Source organism: Cyanistes caeruleus, chromosome 1, assembly GCF_971803275.1.
Source record: "Cyanistes caeruleus chromosome 1, bCyaCae1.hap1.1, whole genome shotgun sequence".
NCBI lineage: Eukaryota > Metazoa > Chordata > Aves > Passeriformes > Paridae > Cyanistes > Cyanistes caeruleus.
In genome coordinates this window covers 34,562,271-34,589,514 of record NC_141701.1, presented here as the reverse complement: position 1 = coordinate 34,589,514, position 27,244 = coordinate 34,562,271, and the positions used below count along the sequence as shown (strand labels likewise).

Here is a 27,244-nt window from a genome sequence, read left to right as displayed (position 1 = left end):
GACCTGGTAAAATGCTGCCCAGTTTCCTTCCAAGTGCACACAACTTGTGTGCCAAAAGTCAGAGAGATTTTTGCTGTGGAAGATTAATCCAGTGTTGTGCTACCATTTGTAGCATGTTTTTTGAGGTAAACACTGCAGAGACATTTTGCTCTGGCAGGCAGATCTTGCTCTTGCACATTGCTTTGCAACCCAAGCAGAGGTCTTCAAGTACAGAGAGTGTTTATAACACATATAAAATGTCCTTCTGTCATTTCATTAAAGGTGATTACTGTGAGCAGGAACAGCAACAGATGTGAATACAACTGCTGGGTCACAGTAATTAGGGAACATTTTTTTATAAGCACAGGAAAACAATTAGAAAAAACCCATCTCAGTTTTAAACATAAACAAAACCAAAGCAGGGCTGAACCCACATGAAAGTCACTCTGAACTGCAGCTATGGAGCTTGTATACTTAATTTCCTTATGTTTTTTTTCTGTATTTTTAGAACAACTAATTCAGAAGAGAGCATTGTTATAACAAAAATATGATTCTAATGAGTACTATACATATGTATACATAAATACATATACAGTATGATTTACACCATCCTTTTATCACTGAGAAATAAGTGTAAATAGCCTCATGTACGTCTTTATTCAGCAAATGTTTGAGAACTCATCAGCTGATTATTCAGATGCGTAGACATGTCATTGAGAAGGCTTTAAAGACAAGATCGTTACTCTTGTCCGGTATATCATATGGAAAAATATGAAAGGATAAGTATACTCTAAAATTGACTTGAATTTTTTTAAGGAGCACTATAAATTATATGTGAACCTAAGTGTGCATTTGTACTGTATGACTTGCATTGGTCACTAAGAATGGAGAATAACAGAAGCAGTTTCTGTATAATTGATGAAGAAGTTTTGCCTCTGCATTTGCAGCTCACTTGTAAATAAACCTTGCTTGTACTAAATAAAGAAAGAGGCAGAGCAGGCTGCAGAATTAGTAATTACCAACCCTCTCTTAACAGATGTGATTTCACATACATTGAAAACACTTCAGCTTGACTCCAAAGGAGGACATTTAATTAAAGCTGCCTGCCTGTGGGAGATTTTCTGCTCTGCCATTAAAGCCGTTGTTTTCTTGGCAATGCCTAGCTGTCTGCCAGCCTAATTGCTGTGATTTGGAATGTACTCTCGAGCCCACTTGGCGTGGTAGGTGCAGACCTGCCCCCAAGGCCGGGTCTCTGGAGCGAGGCATGGGAAGTGAAGCAGGGGCTTACGTGTACTGGATGTTTTCTTGCTGGAGGTAGGGCAGCAGGCTCCGCGTCGCGTTCTGCGGTACGCGCACGTCAGCGACTGTACCTTCAACGATGTGGAAGGGGCTGCTGGGCTGCCACAAGTCCACCTGTAGTGCAGGAACCAACCTGTAATTCACACGCATTCAGTGTAGGTGGGGAAGTCCAGGAGAAGGCAAGCTTGAAGGTGGGCAAACCCTCTAGGCATGGTAGAGACAATAAAACTGCATCAGCTGGTCCAGCTCGACACCTATGCTAACGGAGCAGATTCTGAGGGTTGATTGTGTCCAGCTTACCACAACTCTCCTGTGAGATTTGCCAATGGGAATAGAGAACAATCTTCAGAATATGCCTCATCAAACAGATCAAAACAAAAGCTACTTCCAGCTTCATGCGCCTCCTCAGACTACTATACATCCCCAATATATTAGCTCTATGCAGTCCACGAGTCTTTTTTATTTTGCAAGGTATTTTCTGTGTTCATTAGGGCAGCAAAAAAAATCTAAAGAAACACAATAATATATAATAAATGCTAAAGAAAGCATACATAGCACGTACCAGTGTTGTTTGCAAAATGTACACAAGTTTTATTCTTGATAATAAGCTGGTTAGAGGTCAGTAACAGGTCACCAAGACAATGAATACACAATCATTTTAGAATAAATGTCAAAATAACAGGATTAAGATAATCAGATTATTACAATATTGTAAAAAATGATAGCTGCTGAACAATACCACTGTTATTATTGTGCTATCTGTATCTGCACATACCTAAGGGATGTTTCATATCCATTTTTACTTCCTTTTGTTGCCGAATTTGAAATACACTTGGAAATTTTAGGCCAGGACATGAATTTTCAAGAAAGCAAGACAATTTGCAAATCCCTTTTTCAAGGGGATTTGAAACTCAGTGTTCTGCACCCTGTTGTAAAATACTGTGCTAGCACATACTCTTCAACAGAGGTGAGCACAGTTCCTCCTCAGCCAGTGTGAGGACAGTGGAAGTCAACAAAACTCTTTCCAGAACTTCTGGATATTCATAGGAGATTATAAATGGGAGTATCAGCAACAATCTCTATCAACATGACAAACAGGCATGCCAAGAACCACAGGCCTTAAAAAAATGTTTGTGAGCTGAATACAAGGAAGGAAATTGATACTGACTACATGCCCACACATTTCTTAAAAAGAATCTAAAAAGGATTAATACTTGATAAATGTCTTTAGTTTTTTGTCTTTTCTGTGCCATTGCAATCAGATGTGCCAGGCTGCACTGATGAATCTGTTGACACAGCTCATGAGTGTCCACTGGTTTCCAGCTATCTTAAAAGATTTTTATAATCTATACTTTAAAAGCTTCTCATTTCTTTTATGCCATAGAAGCTATTTGAAAACATCAAATGCATTTACCTAGTCTTGCTATGGACCTCATTTTCAAGAGGAGTACAATCTTCCAACAGAGAGATTACAGGGAGGCAGGTTTAGTTCTCACCATTTCTCAAATGACCCTGAGTAAGAATATTCTGATTACTAAGAGGGCATCTGATGCTGAACCTGGTGCTACCTCTTCAAGCAATGGTGACCTCAGCACAGTTAATCCAATTAAATGCCTGCAACTTTGGAAGGAGCAGAACTGAAACCTCTTCTTGTTCTTGCCAAAACCACTCTTTGTTTCACTCTGCCACAATATGGTCTCTGGATCCAAGTCATAGTGGTGGGTGGGTGCAGCATCTTTTGAAGTCTAACACCAGGACTGGCAAAGTTCATGAGGCTTATGAAGCTGACAGCAGCTATGACAGATGGTCAGTAGAAACCAAAGTCATGAATTAAATGGTGCTAAATACTGCTTACAAATAAAGATTGTCTCACTGTGCTAACACCCTATGTTTCTTAGTTTATCTGTCTTTCATATTTTGATAAATTATAGACACCCAGTGAAATCCCCCCCAATTCAACATGGGTAATGTCACACATGTTTAGTTAGGTATGTGTAGTTGACTTCTAAGATTCATTCCTAAAAATATACATCAGAATGGGTAATTTTGTTGCTTTTAGACTAACAGTCTATCAATCAGATCAGCCTGAGCCTCTATCTATATAAAAATAACAACAAATTGTTACATACAAGCTAAGAACAACTGAAGGGAAGTGTCTCCTTGCCAACTGCAATATCGAAGCACTGGAATAGAAATTCCACAAAACTGGAATAGAAAAATAAAAATCCAACAAATCATAACTGATATACACCTGAAGCATGTCTTTGTTCTTGACAGTTACTCAGGATTTATTTTGGTAAAATTCTTAATAACCATGGAGGGGATAAACCAACCATAGAAATATTCATACTATTAGTTATAACATCACCAGACTCTTTAAGTTCTCAGGTATTCTAATTGTTCCTCACATTACTGGCTCTAAGTGAATATCAAAAGCAGAAGCAATCTTTTTTTAACTAATGAAATCTGTGGCATATTGCCACTATCCTCTTTCAGTGAAAATGCTGTATTTCACTCCTGGCATTGTCCTGGAAGTAAGACAAAAAAATCCCATATTTAGAATATAAATCATTCCACTTCATCTCAGTTCCCTGTTTGAGTAATTTGGCGTCCTTTGACTCCAAATTCTCATCCTCTGCAATGTAAACAAAGCAGTCAGTGCTTCCTGTGCTGTCCAGAGCACCACTTCTGTCACTAGCTGGTTTTTGCCTTATAAAACGTATAACAAGCAACACATTTCTCCAACAGACATCTTACATATATTGCAGCTGTCAGCCTGTCCTTGGTGTGACAAGTACATGAAAAGTGACAAACAGAAGATGGATTTCAGAGCAAGCATGTTTGGACTGAGCAAGTCCAACTATCCTCTACTCACTGTCATCTTCAGGACACTTCATCATTGCATCTCCCACAGATACTGAGGGTCTTATTGAAGTCATCACTCTTATTTCAACATCATTCCTCTCACAATTATGCCTTGGACTTCCATGCTGGGCTCTGCTGCCTAGTGAGTGGCAGTGAAACTAATTGCTGTCCTATTCTCTTCCCTCTCTGTGATGGGCTCTTGTTACCCCCACACACTACACATGAGCCTTTACACAGTATTATGGAGTACCAGTCAGTGCCAAAAGACTTCTATTTGCTGTGTGGGTGGTAGGATTTGCTAGGTGGGAGGAAGATTCTCCAGCTACAAAACAAATGCAGAACTCCTACAAAACTACCTGAGTTTACAGCCAAATACTTGAACCTCAAAATTCACCTCGTATCTTGAGGCTAGAGGAAAAGCAATATGCTTTAGAGCACGTCTGCAAACCTAAATATTCTCACCTCCTTTGCACATCTTTTCCTGTCTTTCAAGCAGCAGGTTGCCTTTAAAAGGCGTTGGGATGTTTAAAGCCCTCTGGATAACAAGCAGAGCCCAGGAAAGGTTTTTCAGCACACTCAGAGTTGGGACCAGGAGACCAATTACTCAGCACCTGCCACTCAAGAGTGACCATGAGTACCTGTTCTGAGGGACAGTGGTTGCTCCCCAGATGAACAATGAATGCTCTTTCCCAGAATCTCACTGGAGGCAAGAGCATCCTGACTTGCTTTCTATAAGGAAAAAATGGTATGTAAGAGCACACAGGCAGGTATCTTTTTTCAAAGTATTTAAACACATTATTGCTTTATTTAACAAAGAAAGTGTAAGAGATTATTGATTGTGACTACATAAAAAGCAGTCTTTTAAAACTGCCTGTTCTTTTTCCAGCTTCACTTGTCCCATAAAAGTCCCTGTGGTTCAATTTTGGATTAGGAAAGCCAGGTTTCTTTGTAGGCAGTTTCTCTTTGAACTGAGGTGTTAAAGACAGCTCAAATAAATCTATCAGCTCTTACCTGGACTCCTTCCAAGGTAGAGCAATCCTGAGCTCATTAGTCATGTCTCCAGGTTTTGGTCAGTATAGTGATGAAAAGTCAAGCACAAGGCAAAAGGACAAATATTTTAAACAGATTTGGGTGCTTAACTAATAGAATTCAGAACGTTTTCCAAAGTTAAAATTCTGCAGATCATTTTCCAAGAATACAAACACTTTGTTAGTATAATCCTACATATCACAAATGGTGTACAGAAAATTCTTTTGCTCTGCCAAGACAGAAAACAGAACAGTTTTTTAAAAAACAGGGAGTTTTTTATTCAGTAGTTCAGTTTTCCTCCAGGTCATTCCATGCCCATGGAAAGGAAGCCTGGGAAGAAAAGAGTTTCCCTGCTTTTCCCCACAAACACTCTCATGGCAGGATAAATCCCACAGTCTTTTTTTAAAATTCAAGTCATTGAAATAAATTCCCAGCTTCTTTAGATCATGGGGTTTAGGCTGGCCTTTGTTATTAAAGCCATTTTCTTGGGTAGTAGCCTCCAGTTGTCCCTCACTACCTTTTCATAAGCAGATGTTTAATTTCTTCTTCCATTTAGCCTGAAAGGAAGATGCTTAGTGCTCTCATCAGGTCTCCAATTATGTATCAATCAAAAGAGATGATTGATGTTTGTCATGAAAATAACTAGAATAACTTTTCCATAACTTACATTTAGTATCTTGAGAAAATAGTTTATGATTTATCTGTGTGAAGACAGTATTTTGTCTGAAAACAGTAATTTTGTTATATGTTTTATTACCTAGCAATTCCAGTTTTTATTCCTACTGAGTTGTGTCCAGCAATACATGTGAAAAAGCAATAAAAGCTGGCCTTGTCCTTAACATCACCATGAATGGATTTCTTTGAGAAATGCTGTCAACTGTAAAGTTCAGAATATAATTATTGTTATGATGCTGTCAGTTGAAATGGCTTGGCATTTTTGAGTCTCTTGTAAAAGGGAATGTGCAGTCAATAATGAAAGTAGAGGTACTCTTTGCTCAAGGGCCCTTTCAAGAAACATGGGTTTCCCATTTATATCCATATACTCATTGATAGATGCATAAAAACCCTAAGCAGTCATGAAAGACATTAGATATGTTTTCAATTATAAATTCGATACTAGAAGGCAGAGAGTAGAAGTAGAAACTACTTTAGTCTTACTGGTACCATGAGAGGTTTGACCACCTGAGTTTTTATCACATAACGCATAGGAAACACAGCCACTTAGACAAACAGCCCTCACATGCATGTGTACAGTGTGCAACTGAATTTTTGACTTCTGTTGGTACATCTGAAGAGAAAAAAGCAAGCAAGAATGACTCTTGTTCACTCTGACACTGCTGCATAATTACAGCAGCACTGTGGTCCGCCTGGAAAGTGCAGAGCCGCTCCTTTCAAATGTCTTCACCTTGCAAATATTTTCAGGACCAGGACTGACTTCACCCTCACTTGCTCCTGCCAATTAAGGAACTTAATTGACAGTCCTGACTGCCAATCTGCTTCAGCTGCCCTTTATGTGCTGCAAAATGGTTCAGTGACATTCCAGTGTGGAATTCCCTGTGCTTTCTAAAAGGACTTGCAAGGTAGTCCCAGTGCAAAGTAATTTAGGTTTCTGATTGAGTGCACTAGACATTTTACTGGGTCTAACTTTTCAGTATTTATTTTCTTTTCAGTGAGGCTGGTAAGAGTAATTGTGCCAATAAACCAGGAATGATTCATGGGATTGCAACAACCATAACACTGGCAGGAACAGAACGTGAACAATGCACAGCTTGAAGTTTTGAGTTTTGCATATCTTTGTGGAACTATAATGTAGTAATGGTCTTCCCACTCTATATACACTGGTATAATTTTACACAGGGCTCTACACTGAAAAGAACCTGTAGGGTATTCCTCAAGAGTGTCACTGAGATAAAGCTCATACTCAATTATATAGAAACTGAATATCTGTTCTTACAAGTAGAGATTCCACTGCGCTAAGTATATTTGAAAAGTCTTTAAAAGACTAATTTAAAAAATGGTAAAACCCTTCTTTTTTTTATTATTAAGCTATTTATAGCTTGGTTCAAATTGCAGTTGTTGTTGTACTGCATGGGAAACAGAATAGTAAGCCCTGGATCTGATTCTGCTCCCACTGGGGGTGTGCTGATGACTTTGTTGAGCTCAGGCTCAGGCTTCCTCAGAGGACGCAGATTCCTTCCATCTCAGAAAGTTAATGCTTTTTGTGTTTTGTGAGAAAAACACTACCTGGGCTATTCTGTTCTATCTTGTATTTTCCCACTAAAGTTTTTCTGCAACATTTTCCTTCTGAGTCTGGCAAGTGGTTTCCAAACATGTATTTTGATATATGAGTAAATACCCTCTGTTGTCACCTGATGTTCCTTGTGTATCTGAAATATTCTAATATCTGACTGGAACCCTAAACATGAGCTAGGGTAAAATCTAGACTGAAAACTAAAGCATCTGCCTATATAGATATATTTGCTGTAGGTGCTAAGTAAAATGCAGGCAGCCCTGGCTGCTGAGCTAGTTCTTTCCTTCTGCAAATAAGAATAGCTCTACTTGGGCTGACAAGCTTTCTTACTGCATTTTCAGACAGGCTTTTGTTCTCAGAAGCCTTTTTAAGCATTTTTCTATGGGATGTAAACGATCAGATTTATAGCCAACTGATCCTCTTCCCCTGTGAGACATTTTTTCTGATTCCCTGAACTGCAATGACAGAATCAATTCAGGGATTACAATGGATAAGCAGCTGCTGTAAGGGCTAGAAAACAAACAAAAGGGAATGGAGTTCTGGCTTCAAGGCCTGCTAGGCTGGCTCCTCCCAAAGTTGAAGAAGTGCTTGGCTGTGCCCAGGAATTTATTTTATAAAAACTACTGAAGAATGAGTAGTCTAACTCTATTATGCCAGGAATGTTCACAGAGCAGTTGCTTCTTTGCTGCCTATACAAACAGTCTGATGGCAGTCAGGCATTATGTGATAAAAAGTGCTTGTAGACCACCGATGGAGTAGAAGTTATCAATCAAGGCTCAAATGAAGTGCTGCTTCAAAAATAAGCTAACAAAGGAAAATTCCAGAGCAGATAAACAGAATCTGCTGCATCTGAGGACCCAAGAAAACCCTCATTTCTTTGCAAAGCACATGGGAATGTGACATTTGTTTCTGTCAGTCAGGCCCAACAGAATTAAAACCATGAAAGGGCTCATAAATCAGCAGCAGGCTCCTCAAATTGTCTTCTGAACAAGAAAGAGCAGGAGAAAGTAGCCAGTCACTGCAGAGGTGTACAAAGCAGAGGAACAGCAGATGGACAAGAGGAGTCCTGGGGGACAGAGAATGGGCAGTAATATTAATGTTTCTGTGGTACTATCATCCTAAGTGTTTCTCTTTCATTTGCTGAATAGTGTAAGAATTTGAAAATGATTAGGGTGAAACAGTGAACCTGCAAAAAGGTATTTCTCATATTAAACACTAAGTCAGGATTAAAGATTTGTACTGTATCTATAAAAAGAGAAATTATTTCTAGGAGTAAAGGACTGCAACAGAAAATGTAAAATTCAAGACTGGTACCTGTTATGGAATTACATCACCAGCCAATCTAAAACTGGACAGCAATCTATAGCTAGGAAAATAAATAATTCCATGAGTTTGCACTTGAATTATCTAAGTATTTGCTGCATTTTAGTCCATCACAACCATATAGAAATATTCCTCAGCACTGCTATACTATATACTTGTCATACACGTATAGTAGAATTGCATACTATATGAAAGCCAAGGCAGGAGCTCCACATCATTTATCCCTGTCATACTCACTGTTACCTCTACCCTAGTGGGCTTTAGCACAAGGTCTGTGCCAAAACTGTTCTAAGGATGTGGGGTGGTGCTGCTGGTAGGAAATACAATTACCAGGGTCTTATTCTTCTTCTCTGCAGAGATTGAAAGAAATGATATAGGAACCTGCTGGAGACAAGAGATACTGCTGTACACGTACTGATGGCATCTACCAGCTGCTACTACCTCTGTCACTTGGGGAAAACCAGAAACTGCCATCTCCTGCCTCAAAAAAGAGCATGGCTCTCTGTTCCCCACCTGCCTCATTTCTTCTGACCTCAGAGACTTATTGCCCTAAGAAACAGTTGCATACACAGCAGTGCATGATGGACAGGAGCTCCCTGAGAACTTGCTCTGGAGAGATGTAGTTCTACAGTGAAGGGCTGGTGGGGAAGTGCAGGGAACTCTGCTCAGCCTGGCTGAAACAAGAATGGTCCAGGCCAGAGCCCCCTCCTGCTGCTTTGAGGTTGGAATGCAGCTGATCTCACTCAGTATATTTAGGCTTGTATATTTCTTCTTTACTGTAGCTGAGTTTATTGGTTAAATACATGCACATTCAGGCAATTTCACAGAACTCACAGCAGAAAAATTTTAATCTGTAGGGCAGGCTACTTTTACTGGCAGTGCAGATCTACATGCTATGTTCACTCCACCAGGGAAAAAAAAGCAATATTGTGTCACCTCAAAGTTAACAGAACCAGCCTATGAAGGAATCAATTTATAATAATGATTAATAACAAAGTACTGTAGGCAATGGAGCTACAGACCAAAACTAATTTGTGGAAATTACTCAGCAAGTGATTATGACTTATGTGATTTGCCACTGGGCAATTCATGAACAAAAGTAAAATGTGTGGAATGAAACATTCATTATCCATTATTCACTCAGTACAGGCAATGGCATTCATATGCTAGCGGAGCCTGAACAATTCAGGTAGAATTCAGGGATTTGTTACACCAAGCATTATATGGACTCTTTTTTTTTTTTCTTAAAAAGGGGGGTCAAATATCTTCCCTAAGGAGCTCCAGATGCTAGGTTAAAAATGTTCTTGGGGACTACACCCTCTGTAAAAGTGTGTGAATTAACCTTACAGCTCAGGTATTGGTAGAAGAGCAGTCCTGTTCGACGTCAAAAGATTTCCATGTGGACTAAAAACCCTGAGTAGTCCTTCAAATTCTTATATGAATTTTGTGGGTTATGTTTTAACTCAACCGTCATTGCCCAAGTTAATCACTGGGGACACATTCTAAGATACTTCAAATACATCAAGACATATAGCTGATTCCAAGATGATCCTTCAAGGGTGTCTCAGTGTAGAGACACTGTTTCTGTAAATGCTCGTTCAGGAAAGTGTTCCTTTGGTGTCTGGTGCTTTTCCCAAAAGGGATGGACCTTGCTGACCTCTGGCTTCAGCATGGCAAAAGGCAGAGCTCTCACCACTTCCTTCCCCACTGCCCTGGTGTTAGAGAAGACTGTAAATGACAAAATCTGCTCAGGAAAAATCAGGGGTAAGGACAGTAGCTAAGAAGCTGGCAGATAAAACAAAATGAGTGAAATGACACATTGCTGTTCTTTCCAATGTCTGTATTTTGTTCTTGGTTCTTTCCCCTTTGTCCAAATCAGTAGACAATAAGGAGGGGTATCTTTGCATTTACATTATTCTCTGCCTGACACCAAAATACATTGCCTTTGCAATAGGATCATCAGGATCATTTTTTCAAGCTTCTTTGTGATAACGCCCTTCAGAAGGATGGGGTCATTTGAACTGAACAGAGAGGAGTTTTTCTCATAATTCTTTGGATTAAGACAGGTGGGCCAGAAGAAAAGGCTAAGTCACTCTGCCTTACAAGTGTAAATTTAAAGGCAGAGGGAAATGGCTGGAATGAACACAGAACACCACAATCTGTAGAAAACCCCCCTCCATCAGACACAGAGAGGAGGAAGCCTAGGACAGGAGGGATTATGTTCCCTTTGCCTTATTACCACAGATGGTCTGTTCTGTGCAAGGAAAACCTGCAACAAGCATACAAACCATTTCTGCAGAATCTACTCTCTGCTTGCACTGTCCTGGGAATTTACTCAAAATATTTATGCTGTGCATGGAGCACACCAGGGGTAAACTGGGCTCCCCAAATGACTTTTGCACCACAATTCCTGTTTGACTAATGGGGACTAATCCTGACATCCCTGTAGAGTGTAACTTTTGGTGCTCTGAAATATACCTCATCTCTAATTGACTTTCCAGGGTAGAAAAACATGTCTGAATTGAAAAACAAGTGCATGTATTCTCAATTCAACAGCAAAAGTGATGTAAGTTTTGTTTTTATTGACTTTTCTTGTTCTTATAATACTCACAGAGATAGAGAATACTATCAGGCCATATCATAACTCAGGTTGAAGACTGAATTTTGCACAACACTGAGTAACATAACAAAACTGTAATGTCTTGAAAGGATCCTGGTTCCATCTTTATTTCCCCCTTGAGGAACAGAATGTGTGAGTAGTGTAACAGGTTGGTATTAATTTACTGCTCAAACCAAAATGGATTCAAAGGAGATGTATCTTTAAACCAGTTTTGGTTTTCTGACTCAAAAATAAAAAAAAAACCCAAAATGCAGTCTTTGTAATTATAGCAATTCGTACATCTCTGTTGACACTCCTGCTCATATTTCTGTTTTCTGTCAGGCATATTGTGTTTGCAGCTTATTTTGAATTATTAAGTGTTTTTTGTTTGTTTTGTTTTGTGCACTGTCTTCCATTTTCTCTAGAGCATATAATCAACATTGTGCTTAAAGGCCCATAAAAAACCAAAAACAACCAAACATAAATCCACTGTCCATTGAATTTCAGCTCTGGAAGTCTGGGGGCAGGAGAAGGACAAATACATGGTTCTTCAGAGGGGCTGATGACTTGCAGCCACAACTGACTTTTGCTGATATTCTAAGGACTGGACGTTTCTGAGAAGTGTCATTATTGATCCACTTGTTCATGAGAGAATAACCTGAGATTTTCTTTTGCGGGGTGGAAATAAGGTGAATTAATGTTAAACGTATCTATTACTTGTTATCCACTCAGGTGTCTCTTCTACCCCATGCAGATGGGCAATGGAGCAGCTGCAGATGGAAGAGCCCTAAGACCTGACATGCAGCCAAACTCAGCCTGTGTTCATGGAGCTGGCTGTCACTACACTCTCTCTTTTTTGAGTCTTCCTTTCAACCTCCCCAGCTTAGTTTCTCATCAGAATCAATCATTTTCTAATTAACTAGTCAGATTCCAATGAAGTTTGCCAAAATTTTATTATCCTGCTCTCCGAGTTACAGTATGCAATTACTCAAGTTTCTACTGCTCCCACTTTGATGGAATTGAACGAAGGAATCTCTTTCTGGGAGCCTAAGGGAGCTCTGTAATGAGAAACAGTTACAGGAAGGTGAGTAACCCCTTTGCTTCACAGGGTTTACAGTATGAGGAGAAAGGAAAAAACACATGTGCTCCCTCTTTATATTCCAGCATTCAGGGGGGAGAAATTAATGCAAAAACCAACTTCCACATGTATTGTTTAGGTTTATGGTTAGGTTTTTTTTCCCTAATGGGAGTAAAACAAGTATCCTTTTTGGGTGTAACAGTAACATTCACAGGTGAGGGTGAGGTCCTTAATAAGCAGTGCATAAACAAGTACGAGATTATATTCTTTAGGAGAGTTGGGCATTTCAGTGCGAAGTGTGGTAATCCATGGCATCATGACACTGCCTCTGTTGAACACTGAAATTTTTCATGCAATATGTGCATAGGCTGGATGTCTTTAGAATGAGGATTACAAAGTACAGCATCTTGAATGGGGAACTAATCAAACATAGCATTAAGAAATGCAGATGTGATGAAGACAGCTTCAGCATTCTTGCTTAAAGCTGATAAGGTGTCAGTGTCTTGACTGCTGGAGTATTCATAGCAATAAGCCTTCTCCTGGGCTGAGGTATCTAAGGTAGCCCAGTCCTCTTTCTTTAAAAAACTAGTAAAAAAGCTTCATCATAACTGAAAGATGGAAGGGTTTCAGAGGTTGTAAGAGCTCTTCTAACACCTTCATTTTGTTTTATTTGGTATGCAGACAAACACTTGATTTACTTGTATCCCAGATGTGAACTATTGGACTAGAAAATTACATGCACCTTCATTTGTTTCTCACTGAGAACACAATCATTTATGTAAGTTTTCAACAAGAGAGGCAGAATTACATCACAGACATCATAGACTATGATTACATCATAGTTTACTGGAGTTGAAGGCAGTGAGCAGCCCAAAGCTTTTGCACATGCTTCAAATGCTGTGGCACTCAACATATTGATCAAGCTGTTACATCCCTGATTCTCCTCCTTCTGTTTTGGTAACTATTAATGAAGTTTATCCCTTCCCCACAGTGCCTGGGGACAGTGCACGTGCATGATACCGCCCTTTTTTCGGGACCACAGACCTGGTTTACAGGTAGTCCCCATCCTCTGAGACAGACTGCTCTGGAAAGGCTGCCTCTGTTCCTGTTCCAGCAAAGCAGTGTGCTGCTGAGTGCTCCTGTGCTGCACTGCTGCAGTGGCACCTCTACTTTTCATTTATATCTGCAGGGAAAGGCCAGGAAAGAAGGATTTTGGCTTGCTATCCTAGGCACTCTGTCAACTGCCTCTAGAAAATTTTTCTGCCAGAGAAGTTCTGAATCTGAAGCCATTTTCATATTCCTCCGTGTGTTCACAACTTGAATTAACTCAGTGTTTTAAATAACACCATTGAGCAGATAATGTAGCAACTACGTATGCTGACATACGTAGAAGAAGAGGAGGAGCAAAGAAAGCAAATTTACAAGTGTGGCACCTGTATTACTTTAAGAAAATCAGTGATAAATTTGTCAGGCATGATGAATCCAATACCTGTGCTATTTTATTGGTAAATTAGGAATTTAATGGGTAAAGACTTCTTTCCATAATAAAATAAAATAAAATAATAAAATAATAAAATAATAAAATAATAAAACAATAAAATAATAAAACAATAAAATAAAATAATAAAATAATAAAATAATAAAATAATAAAATAATAAAATAATTTGAAGTGCTAAATGAAAAGCAAGACAGTTAACTCACTACAGTCTTCAAAAGATCAGTAGAGGAAGATGAAAATAATCAAACTCACCTTAAGCCTGTTGAATGCAGCCCTCAGGATCTGTGTTTCCCTCTTGCTCTCAGGAACAACTCGTATGACTTTATCACTGCCAATAACAGAAAATCGAATTTTCACTTTAAGACTCTGTAGCAGTACAAAGGGACAGTAGTTAGGTTCAGATAGCTGCTGTAATTGTGCTCTTTTTCAGCACCTGCAGAATGTCAGGTGAGCTGGAGCTCTGCTTCTAAACTTGCTGCTGGATAATGCATGTCCATGGAATGATTTGCTCTTTACAGATCAGTGTCAGCTTGACCTTCCATTTCTATGCAAATGTTTTGTTCATTCCTTCTAAGTTAAACCATTCAGGCTGACATCTTCCATACTGAATATCTGCCTCAGAACAAAGCAATTATTAAGCTGTGGATGCCCCATCCCTGGACGTATTTAAGGCCACGTTGGTTGAGGCTCTGAACAACATGTTCAGGTGAAAGGTGTCCCTGCCATGGAAGGGGGGGCAGGAACTAGGTGACCCTTAAGGTCCCTTCCAACTCAAACCATTCTATGATTCTATGATCTCAATGGACATAATTCTGCAAATAGGAAAAAAGAAACAGAATGACTCTTCAATGACCATCTGTAATGACCTATGGGATGCTGCAGACCACAGAGGGGATGATCCTGTAACTAAAATATCTGCCATACACAGGAAGGATAAAATAACTTTACGTGGCCAATGTAAATTCTGGCATTTTCCTACATTTTGAGTTTTTAATTTGTACTGTTGATAATCAGTGTGTCTCTTCCAAGAGACCTTGGAGATCATGCATACCTTTATTTCTACAGTTCCATCCACTAGCCAGAATGCCTTTTAAACAATTTCTTTATCTACATTTTCTATATTATCTGGGAATTTTAAACAGCAGAATTTCCCTTGACACTGAGAAGTTTGTCCCTTAAATATCTTGTGAGCTCTCCTACTTTGCTGAAGGTTCTGACTCTACTGAGAAGATATTTGGCCAACTAGAAACAGCACTGCTGAGCGTGCCCTTCCTGGCTCACTGTTCTAGGAAGGCTCCCAAGCTGCTGCTGAGCCCAAGCACCAGGTCCTGCCTTCAGTGAACTGCAGCTACAGCTCTGGTAGGACTCACCTTTGTTGCAATAATCCTTAATGCATACATAGGAAAGCATTAAATACTTCCAGTTCAGCAGAAAGCACTACTAATAAATTCAGAATTCTGAAATGGCTTACATGTTTCTGGAAATAATTTTTCCTTATCCCCTATTCATTTTTAGTCTTTTCTCTACTGTCAACATTTGTTCCCCTTGGTTAGCCTCTGATCCTTCTTTCTGTCTCAGCTTTTCAATTTTGGTTCTCACCCCTGCTGCATTTTCCCTGTAGACAGGTCTCAAGCCTTCCAACTCCTTCATGGCATTAAAATTTTTGGTCCAGTTAGACTCCAGGTTACTGCTGCAAAACTGATGTACCCACAGGTGTGGACCTCAGTCCACTCTCCTTGGCTGCTGTTGACCTTACTGGAAAAATGATTTCTGACTAAGAAAAAAAATTTCTGAAAGTTGTCTTGTTATAATATGGCAGACCAAAAATTTTAGGGGAAATTACTATGCTTCCAAGTGAAATTTAACCTCCTGTATTGGAGCTTGCACAGAAAGGAATAAATCTCATAGAGTACTACAACTGCTGCATCTTTTAAAGGAAAATAGATGCTTTTGATTTATCATACATACAACAGTAATGTTCTTATCCATTACTCACTTCTTCCTTTCTTAACAGCAGTATTAAATTGCTGTAAAGAAGAAAATAATAAAGAAGTAATAAAGAAGTAATGATTGCCTAGGAAGTTGATGTAGCTAATAAAGATTCATCAGACATTTCTGGAAGGATTGGTACAACCAACATATAAAAAACAGATTTTAATGAAGTAAGTAGCTAAGCATGTGTTACACAGCTGTAATGGAATTTCGAAGGAACGGATACCACTTAGGTATGGTCTTGAATTAATTCACATCACTGTAAACTGTCTTCGATTAGCTCAGCAACTCTGTCATTTCCAGTGAGACCAAAAGCCTGCCCTAGAGGGGAAAGTATTGGTGCTGTGACAGATTGATCACTTGACACACTGTTGGGAAATGCTTCAAGCTGAGGCTGAGTCTGCTGCTAGAGAGCTCATGGCAAGCAGTTTAGCATGGTAATTTTAATATTTTATTAAAAGATGGTTTAGCCATTATGGCAAAGCCCTTTCAATTTTTGTGCATGCAAGATGTGGGAATACACTGGATTCCTGAGAGCTATCTGCTGACACCCATTGCTGTAGGCTAGCTAGTCAGTGGATAATCATGCATTCTTCAACAAAGCACAGATAGGAAATCTAGCTTTACTTCAGATATCTACAGTCAAAACCCATAGTCCTAAGGTCATTTTTCAGCTTTGTAGTTTTTCTGGTTACATTTCACATTAAAGAAATCCAATGATTACCTTAAATGCTATGCAATACCCACTGAATTTAGGGTAGGAATTCAACAAACTACTCAGTATTTAAAAGCCAACAAAATCTATCTGATCATGTACTAATGTGGTTGATAAATGGCAGCTGCACCCCAAAACTCAGGATTACCCCCTGGTGAGGTCTTCTCTCATCCTTTATGTTGAGCTGTTGAGGAGAAAGAAGCAAGTAATCATATATATATATCTAGGGAAAGTTCTGCTGCCTGCAGACATATGTCAGCAGTCTGCTGATTTATGCAGGTAAGGTTATTTTTCTAACCGTGATGCCTCTAAATCTTTTTTCTTTTTAAACCCTATTTAAAAAAAATTCTAAACAAACAGTAAGATGGGATATATTTTGTATAAATTAATGTAGAAATTTATATCCACCATGAAAAACTTTCAATTTACCCCTAGCAATTAGACTAATGGAATTTAAAGCCAGGACTTAGTGAGATCTTTTGAATTTTGTGTAAACACAGTTGAAAACCTTTGCCAAGAGCAGAACACAAGCTTCAATAAATGAACTGACTGAATGTGGTGAGCAAAGAGTAGAAACCAGACGGCCAATGTCCCCAGGGACAGCCTTATGTCTGAGCAAAATGGGTGACCAGCTGTTGGCCAGCACTGACATGCAATGACATCTTTTTTCCCCTTCATCAACCCCTTATATTTCTCTGGAACAGCATAAGAAATGACGCAGCTGCTTTTGAAACACAGAATATGCTACGTGGCCCTGGGAAGGGTGATACTCCCTGATGCCAATGGGGACTAAAACCTCTTGGTTTATTTCTTTGGCTTTTTCATTTACTTTTTTCCCAATTACTTCATAGTTTTACTCATCCGTGAACAGACCAGATGGATCCAAAGAAACTATTCTGCAGCACATCTACAACTGCTTTACTGATGGAATTAGCAGTTCTCTCTCATGAAACTTTCCTGATGAAGTCACATGGCACAAACTGGATTTATGTAAATTCCTCATTTCCTTCAGGAAAATCCTTCTTATTGTTTTATTCTCCTGACTAATGTGAACCTTAATCAGATCTCTGCTCTCCCATGGAATTTAATAAAAGTATGTTTACAAAGGCTTTACAAGTATTTTAAACACAGTTTAAGAAGTGATATGCTATAAATCAAATACCTATAGAAAAAACAGGAAAGAAAATAAATCCCCCCTTACAGGCATCAATTCCTAATAGTAGAGGAGGGATTACAATTCTTGAGAACAAGCGGCCACAGTTGCTGCACTTTAGTGGTTCATTAAGGCTGAATGACACATCTGAAAAGATCTACAGTAGAAAGCCTCTTGTCAACCCCCAAAATGCCATCAGATATCATTTGTGATGAAAGCTCAGTTGCTTCATTCCCTTTTCTCCACTAAATTCTGATAGTCAAAAGGTTAAGAAATAATAAAGCATTTTTTTCTCTGTTACTGGGATGAAGAGTTTTAACTGTGACTCAATACTGTTACAAAATCAAAATAGATAAATAAGACTGGGCTTCTTCCTGAGACTTGGTGGATATATCTGGAAAGGGAACTTTACAAAACTTCCTGAGCCCTTCATTATGGTTTTCTGTATTACAGAAGATGCTGATCCAAACAGAAGGGAACGCCATTTGTATTGTATAGATAGCAATGTACATATTTTCTGCCTTTTAGCTATTAAGGAAGGAAAATTGATACCATTCCTAGTATAAGAAAGAGCTAGGTACTTTATAATTTTGAACAAAAAATAGGTGCTTGGGTAATGCAGGCAGAAATGTTGAGGAGGCAAAGTATTTTATTGCATTATATTTATCAGCATAGCACAGATGACTTCTTGGGAAGCTCAACTTACATGCTAATTCCCAAGCATGGAATATGTGAGTTTCATAGATGGTTTTCAGGTACAAAAAGGGTATCTTTACCAAGCAGAAAACTTTACAGACTAAAGAGATGCTATATTACTAGTGGTCTTCCTCTGCACAGCTTCATTTCAGAGACATATGGTATGGAAATGTTAGTATCTGCAAAAATTTCAGTTTTCATTCCAACTAAGAAACAAAGTTTTTCCAATAAAAGCTGGCCTTCACTGTCTCATAAACACTGGCTATAAGGCCACCTAGCTTAAACCCAAGAAGTGGGAACCAATTGCTCCAGTGCATGTCTCTGTCTCGGAAAAGGAAAATGAACTGTGTATGGTAATAAATGCTGTTTTGCTTCATCAAGCGTCATCCAGTCACGTGCAAAAGAAGAGAGAAAGAGGGCAGTGATTCAGGGCAGAAAATAAAATAAGAAGCAACAAAACCAATAAACAGTGAAACAAACAGAGCAAATTAAGCAAACAGATGACAAGGAAATATTGTGCTAACTGTGCAGGATTAAGATCCAGGGGGGAGGCTGCAGTAATCTGTTTAAGTGAAACAGCATGTATACTCATTCATATTAATTTCTGAAGAAACATATTGTAATAACATATTTGCCTGAAAGAGCTGATGATCTTTTAACTTGGATACGATCCTTCCAGTGATGTATTATCTGAACTACTGCTACTTTTAAAGAAAGAATCATCATCATTCTGCTAACATACTACTGAAAGGAGCTTCTGCTATAACCCTACCTACTTCTTTATTGCAATGGTTTATGGCAATAAAGTGAGTGCTCTGTGCTTTGTATGGAAGCAATGAGTAGATGGTGATGCTGTCAGGTCTGGGATAGGCCTGGCATAGGCCTGACAGGACCAGAATGTTAATCTGTCCATCTGCATGCTCCTCTGCCCAAAGAGGAAAGCTTCCCCTTATCTTCCCTCTTCATCCCACAGGGGCATGTTGAACTTGTGTGACGGGGCCAGACAAGCTGGATTTAATGTCCTGGTTAGACTGTAGCAAACAATTACTCCCCAGCCAGTGTCATGAACAGATCTGATTACACAGCTGCATACATTTTATCCCTTTTCCTGTTCTTCATCCTCCCTGTCACCACACTTCTACCTTGCTTTAGCTACCTCCTCCCAAATAAACAACTCATCCCTAATTACTTTTCCCCCATCTGGTCCCAGCTTTGCTATATCGGTACCCAAATCTAGGTAATCTCAACTTCATATGGTATCACAGATGGGGTTACCCAGGTACTGTTGCCCAAAAAATGTCCCCCAGTACTCCCTTTCAATTACCTGTAGAATTCAACCTTTTCTCAAATACCACCTCCTTTGCCTTCTGCAAGACCCAGCTGTACTTCACAGTGCTCTCTGATTTTTTTTGTCAGCTTCTCTCACTGTCATGCAATTCAGCAATTTCTCTTGTCATGTCCCATCATTTATCCATATCATGATCACTTAGCTTAAGCTCAGGCCAGAGTTCAGTCCATGGCCTGCACATTCTAGCAGCTGCCATAATTCTGGAAGTCCACACAGAAGCTCATTGACTTTTCTGAGCTTCAGAGTTGCTTCAGTTCATTCTAAGCCCTGTGTACATTTTGAGTCAACTGGAACAACTACTTCCAAATTAAGCATCTCAGGACTCTGTGCTGCAGATTTGCTCTTGACCTCAGTGAAAGAAAGAACACCAAATCTGACAGAAGTTTGTTACAGAATTTAGATACCAAGAGCAGAAGGATGAAGGGGGAAATGGTTCGGTGGTAGAGGACTGCATTAAAGTTTTTATACTCAAACTTCCTTTAAGATCTTGAACAAAGAATCACAGGTCATTTCCAGTGAGGCTCAGCTTATACTGAGCTCCATATGCTTTGTATCCATTCATGTGTAAAAACCACACACTCTGTGTTTGGTTAAAGACATTTGATGGGGGATTGGTTTGTCTGGTCCCTCTCCTCTCCATCTGTTCCAGAGGGCTCTGTTGTGGTGGGTGTGCTTGAAGCACAGGCACTTGCCAAAGCCTGGCACTCAGCCTGAATCTGAGACCTGCCTGCAAAGCCTGGTGGACAGGCTGGGGTGCAGAGCCATGCTCAGCTGACAGTGTAGGCATGGTTCAGCTCCCTGCCCCTGTGAACAGGGATGATCTCATCCTTTAAACTTGTGAGAGTATGGAGACACAAATAAACTCATGGCTTTTAAACCTCCTGATGGCCATGGTAATGGGAGCAAGGCAGGGACCATAGGTGGGAAGCACTATATACAGCTTTCACAGAACAAAATTCTGCAACTCTTCCTAAGTTTTGAAACATTCTGCATTTACTCCACAGCCTTCAGTGATGTTGAAAAAAACCCTTTTCTTTTTCAACTAATCTAATATTTACCACATCTCCATTTTTTCCAATGTAATTGGAAAAAATATATTTTCAATATATTTGTATAATAACAGCAAAGAGTCCAAACAAGAAATGTCCTCTTGTTTTGGAGACAGCTATGAAATTTTGAAATACGCTCAAAGGTTGTAAATAACCCCCACTTTTGGTTGTTCTGGCAAGCTACAAACCTGGAAAATATAAAGTATATTTTCAATGAAAACACTCTTCTACAGACTTTAATGAAAATTTTAAACTCACGGTATTCTGATAAAACTGCCTAAGTCTACTATGCACTATCATGAACAAAACACTAAAATTGATTTGCCGTATTTTTAAAAAGTGTGTTTACATTAAAAATCCTATATACCCAGAGGTAAGTAAAAAAGCTATTTTTCTGATACTAGTAAATATTTTACCACACACAACTGTAGGGTTTAAACCCTTTCTCTTGAATGTTTGAATTTATAGAACACAAACTCTCTGGACTCCACTTTTTATAAGTTATGTTTTTACTTGACCTTTACTTGCCACTGCAGTCAAATATCTGCACATTTCCAACTGTGTGACTGAATGGGGCATGTAATTTATCTGCCCTGATGACTTCTTTTCAAGGATCAGGTAATATTTCTATCTTTGAAAAACAGAGAAGAAGAAATCTTACTTTTACTTTCATAGATCATGTTCTTTGCTTAAATTTGTGTTTATTTTTAATTTATTTTTTCTCTCCTCTAATTTAAACAGAATGTCTATAGATGGCCTAGAAAAAAAAATAAAACAACAAAACTTACCAAATTTATTACATAGTTTCCTTTAACTGCAAAGAGGAAGATCTTATGACCAGCAGGTCTTTTCTAATAGTACTCCGTCCCTCTCATTATAATACATGTAATACTTGTAATGTATTCAATCCAAAATGATTTCCATCTTTGGAGAAAAAATTTAATAGAGTAAGAGAATAATTTTGGTTGATGAGATATCTGAAGATCATTTCATCAGATGTCCCTGCAGGTCTTCTCTGCACCTGTTCCTGATTTCCGGTTCTGAATATAGACCGAAAGCACTGTGTAAGCATGGTTACTCCTTTGAAAATTCTCATACAAAGTCAATTTTATGGTCCTAACACACTGAAAATTAGTCATCCTGTGGCTGAATACTACATTGCTGGCTTTTTTTCTCCTCGGTCCAACCAAAGGATTTGCAGTAATAGGGAGAAATTCCTGTATGTATGATGTTAAACTTGAGCTACTACATTTCACCCTAGTCCTTTTAATTCAGCCATTAAGTCCATCAAGTTTTTCTAACATGTCTCAAACCATTCTTGAATAAATAGCTTCAGAGTATAACTGGAAATAAAGAAAAAACTCTGTATTTTTACATATAGGTAATGATAATTCAAAGCATAGAGAATGAAGGTTAAAGGCATGTAGTAATTCCTGCTGAATGGGACCAAGTTTGGAAGCATTTGGTTATTCCTAATAGGCAATCTCTTGAGCTGAATTTAAGACCTTGATCCTCAAGCCCTCATGACTGTAACAAGCAGTAGGAGGAGGAAGCCTTTACTCATTACTGTACTTGGCCCTGAAACACAGATAACTTGTAAGCATGTGTTTGTAAGTGTATAAAAAAAAGATCAGAGGAATTGCCTCATACATATTTTAAAAAGTAAATGTCAAGATGGTGAGCTTAGATTTAATTTAGGGCTGATCATTAGTGTTTTCTATGCATTTATTCATTTATGCAAGTTACAGCATGAAAGATGAAAATATTTATGGAGTAAGAAAATGTTATGGTGTGAAATACTGCTGCATGAGATGTCTGTAGCATGCTAAGTTTCCCCAAACTGTTCCATCATCTCTTATTGCTTAGTTTGCTTCCACATAATGATTATATATTTGAATTAATGGAAAGTACACTTTTAGTGTCACTATTCAAATAAAGGACAAACAGGACATGCCTCTCTACAATTTTGCAAAAGGACAGAATCTGTAGGTTTCAAAGCTGGGGAGTACACCAAATTTACTGAAAAAAGTGAGGAAAATCCTGTAAGGAAATTCTCTTTTTGCTGGTGTTACTTTAACAGGCTGGCATAATTCCATTGATTTCCATGGAGTCTTTGAGTCATTATAGGTTAAGCAAGAGAAAAACAGTAGGCTGTTTTTTGGGTTTTTTTTGGGGGGAGGTTTTTTTTTGGTTTTTTTTTTCTTCATTACAGGACAATTAGCTATTCCTGTGTTTCAGATAAGCATAACAGATACCTGTGTGCTGAACCATTCATCAATTAAGGATGCTGTTTTGGAGAAGAAAATGTAAACCTGCAAGCACTAAACCCAGAAACAATTACACATGATGCTAAGTGCTAAATACTGCCACAATCGAGTCTCACAGGGAACCCTCTTATTTCTACCCCCAGAGACATAAGCAAGGTGACAGTGCTGACTTGAGATGCAAAACTTTGTGTCCAGGTTGAGTATCTCTGACAACAGGAATGAGGAGAGTCCCTCAGCAAAGGGACACTTTGCACACCTAGACTGAGGTCAAAAGGTATTTGCAAATTTCTCTTCAGACAGTCTCTACTGCAGAATATCTTCCCAGGAGAAATGATACTTCAGGAAAAGAACAGATTAAATATATATAAAGCAAAAATATATGGTAGAGTCTTTGAATTAAAAATGCTGGATGGCTGGTCTGCATGACCCCTGGTATGTTGTGTCATTTTTGCTTTCTACCATCTGCCTTGAATAAAGAGACCAGCGAGACAAACCTAGCAGTAAGTCTGCAAAGGTACAGCTGAACCTGGGAGTATTTCCCAGTTTAATGCACAAACTGGATGTATCTTGGCTCCCAGTTGAGTCCTGTGTGACTGTACTGCACTGTGTTCAACCACCTTTCCCTGAGAAAGGATGCCATCTGCACACTGCTGAGCAGTGTCTGCCCTGGAAGCAACCTACATTGCCTTGGTAGCAAAGATAAACGAATGTACTTTGCTTTTAGCACTGTCAGGTGTTGTACAGTAACTTGTTTTGAAAAAATTGGAGATGGTTTTGGATGCTTAGTTATGCAAGGGGTTTTCTTTAAATTGACTTTCAAAAAATTTTTCTGGAATAAATCTGAAAATAAAACTGTTTAATTACATTTTCAGTGAACATGGAAACCAAGTGTGTGAAGCAGAAGGAGAGAAAAGTAATTTCCATGAAAATTTTTTTGTTTCTCATTAAAGAATTACACATTGAAAAGTGCAGCTACAATTCTGCACCACATATACATCAAATTGCAGTGTATTTACTGACCCGTCTTTCCTTACAGATATCAATCCAATTTCCTCTTAAGTATAAACAAATTAAGAGTGCATGTGCCTGCAATAAGAAGCGTTATTTTACTAAGTGTAAGCGATTTTTAATGTTCACATTTTTATAATTTTCAGATAAAATCCAGTTGGTTTTATTTTTTAATATGGGAGTACTAAACAACCCTTTGGAAACAGATGTAGTACTACAAAAGAGAAGGCTTATGATGACTCACAGAATGTTCTCTCCTAAGGACCACTTTTCTGTGGTGATGAATTTATAGACAAGGTTTAGAAACCTTCCGTGGTGGGACAATTTTAGCACACAGAAAGGAAAACACTTAACCAGCTGCTCCAAGCAGCTTTATGGATGCTATTTATAATCTTTTTGCTTATAGATACATTTAAGCTGCTTTCAGACTCTGTAACTTTTTTTTTTTTTTAAGCCTTTTTGTTTGGAAATACAGAGGTTACATCCATTTGTTTCTCATACCTGATGAGTTACTTGATAATCTCCTGAAAGGGAGGAACCAGCCCCTCTGGAGAACCCATGGTGTGTGCTCCCAGCTCTCCCTGGCACACTCGCTGCTCACAGACCAACAGCCCCTCAGATGATTGCTTGCAGCACTTCTATCAATATTTTGTGAAAAGCATAGATAAGATAGATAAGAATAAAGACAGAAAATATATTTGGAACCACACCTAGCTCCTGCTGTGAATATACAAGTCACCTTACAGGTCAGTAAAATTAACAGTACACTAATTGCCTGCAGGATCTGAACATGGGGATTCATTTGTATATATCAGGAGACTGAAAAAAAAAAACCCCAGCCAAAAAGTGTTTGATGTGATTACCACAATTATCTCCTTCATTACTGATTTTAAAGGCTGGGAACATCAGCACAACAGATATGTAAAAGTGCCTTTGCTTTGATAACCTCCATCTTGAAGACCTTGGATTTTGTTCAGTTATTTTTTAGGGAAGTGAGAAAGTGGAGGGTTTGCTGTTGTTGGATGTGGAGGAAGCCCAGCCTGACCAGCATCCTCCCTGGAGATCTGTCCCCTAAGATAAGACACAACTGCCTAGTCATGGTGACTAAGCTGTGAACCCCTTCCTGCCTCAGGACCCCATCTTATCTCCCTGTTAACTATTGGTCATCATACCCCAGTCTCAGACCATTGGTCCCCTTCCTGATTCTCCCCTCTCCTATAAAAACCCCAGCTTTTGCCCAGCTCAGTGGTTAGATCATCACTGGCCGCCTTCGCTGGAGTCTGCATTAAAGACTTTCTGTAGAACTCCCCATGGTCTTCCCATCTCTTGTCTGTGGCGGCAGAAGGGAGCTGGCTGGGCTGAACAGAGCTGATCACAGAGCAGAAATCACTTCTAAAAGAGCTGCTCACTTGAAGCCTTTGCCTGTGCTCCTAAGGGTTACCCCTCCTTGGAGACTGCCTGGAAACCCCGGATGGCGGCTCTGCTCCCCGGGATGTCTATCTGGGCTTGTTGCCAGCAGAAACTGGGGGGTCAGACAGGCCCCCAAGACCCAGCCATAACAGCTGGGGTTTTTTTTCCATTATTTTAAAAGAGAAGTAGCTTTATGTATTATTAGGGGCCTCTCAGATACACCCATGGTCAGCTGTATTTAGGAGCTGGAGCGTAAAAGCCAACCAAACTCAGTTTGCTGGACATTGGTCTCTTTTTATAAAGGCTGTGCAATATTTCCAATTCCTTTGCATTTGTCTAGCCCATCAGGCTTTTACATTTTATCCTTCTGCATTTTTATAGTCATAAATTTAGGTTCCAAACTGGCACAAGGTTTCTCAGGGGCAGGTTAAGGACAGCCTTAAATCCCTAATGATGTATGCAATGCATACATCACAATTCTTGCACTCACTCAGCTATGCATCTTGATAAAAAAGATGTCAGGATACTACATTTAAACATGTTTGTGCTAGATGGCAAGTCTGCAGTCTCACTTAACAGCAAGGAGCGGATGGGAAGGAAGAGTATAACACATCCACACATACAAACGCGATAGCTGTGCATAATTTGATGGATCTGAATCTTTGAACTTGGTCGTGATATGCATATATGCTATCTGACTCTCCTTTGACCTGGATTTTCTGAAACAAATTCTTTACCTTACTCCTCAAACCAGTCCTAAGTATCTAACACAAAACTGACCTGCTGTCCTATCATTGAGAAATGATACCTAGTGCTGAAGAAAACAGAAGCATACCAAATGCAAAATACTATTTGAAAAACAAAATCAAACTGAAGGCTTGGGAAGGGATATAAATATTTTAGTGGCAATGAAATTATTTATTCTCTGAAGACAGCTCCTGTAACGCAGCTGCACCAGCCATTAAGGCAATTATATTTTTCCATTTTTATAGGCTGCTCAAGAAATAATTTTTTTCCACTAGATAAAAGCTGTGTCAGTTCTCTACAAAATCACTTCTGAGTTCAGGGATACTGGAGATACACGTTGAATAAATCTGGAAGTGAAATCTTGGGATTTACTTCTTTATTGTGGTAATAGTTATTTGTGTGGGACAACTTGGAATTCTACAGAAAGTTCTGTGCCTCTTAGTTTGCTAATACACTGATCTCGCAGCATGCCACGGAATTTGCTGAGCAAAAAAGCGGAAAATCTGCTTTAGGTTAAGAGAATAATGTTTAGTTTAAATGTACCTATCAAGCTTGTCATAATTTCAACACAATTGAAAAGGAGGTCAATTCCACAGGTCTTCCCTGAGCAGTGACATAACCCTCCCACACCTTCTCCCAGGGTGCTGTGAATAGACAGAATGATTCTGTTGTATTATGGCAGTCTGAAGACACATGGGGGATGATGGTTGTAGGCCCACAAGAAAACATTGCCCTTTCTACCAACATGAGTTCATTAATAGACCAGGCACAAAACTGAATTCTGACCTGCTGAGAGGCAGCACTCTGTAAAAACGATGACCACAAGTGTCTTGGCAAAGCACATCAAGAGCAGCTGTCTTCCAGCAGGTGCTTGCATCACCTGTGTTACAGGCACAGGTCTGTTCCATGTCGTGCCAGGCCACCTGACCTGACACAG

At 39.1% G+C, this 27,244-nt stretch overlaps 1 protein-coding gene across 1 annotated transcript in view; it reads right to left on the bottom strand.

Annotated features, from left to right (window-relative positions):
• CPA6 (carboxypeptidase A6) overlaps positions 1-27,244 on the bottom strand; it is an 82,571-nt gene that overhangs the window by 29,762 nt on the left and 25,565 nt on the right. The window contains exons 4-5 of the mRNA XM_086875024.1: positions 14,175-14,250; positions 1,268-1,392 (exon numbers count right to left, since the gene is read on the bottom strand). Coding sequence (XP_086731150.1) covers positions 1,268-1,392; positions 14,175-14,250 — 201 coding nt within the window. The remainder of the gene's footprint in view (positions 1-1,267; positions 1,393-14,174; positions 14,251-27,244) is intronic.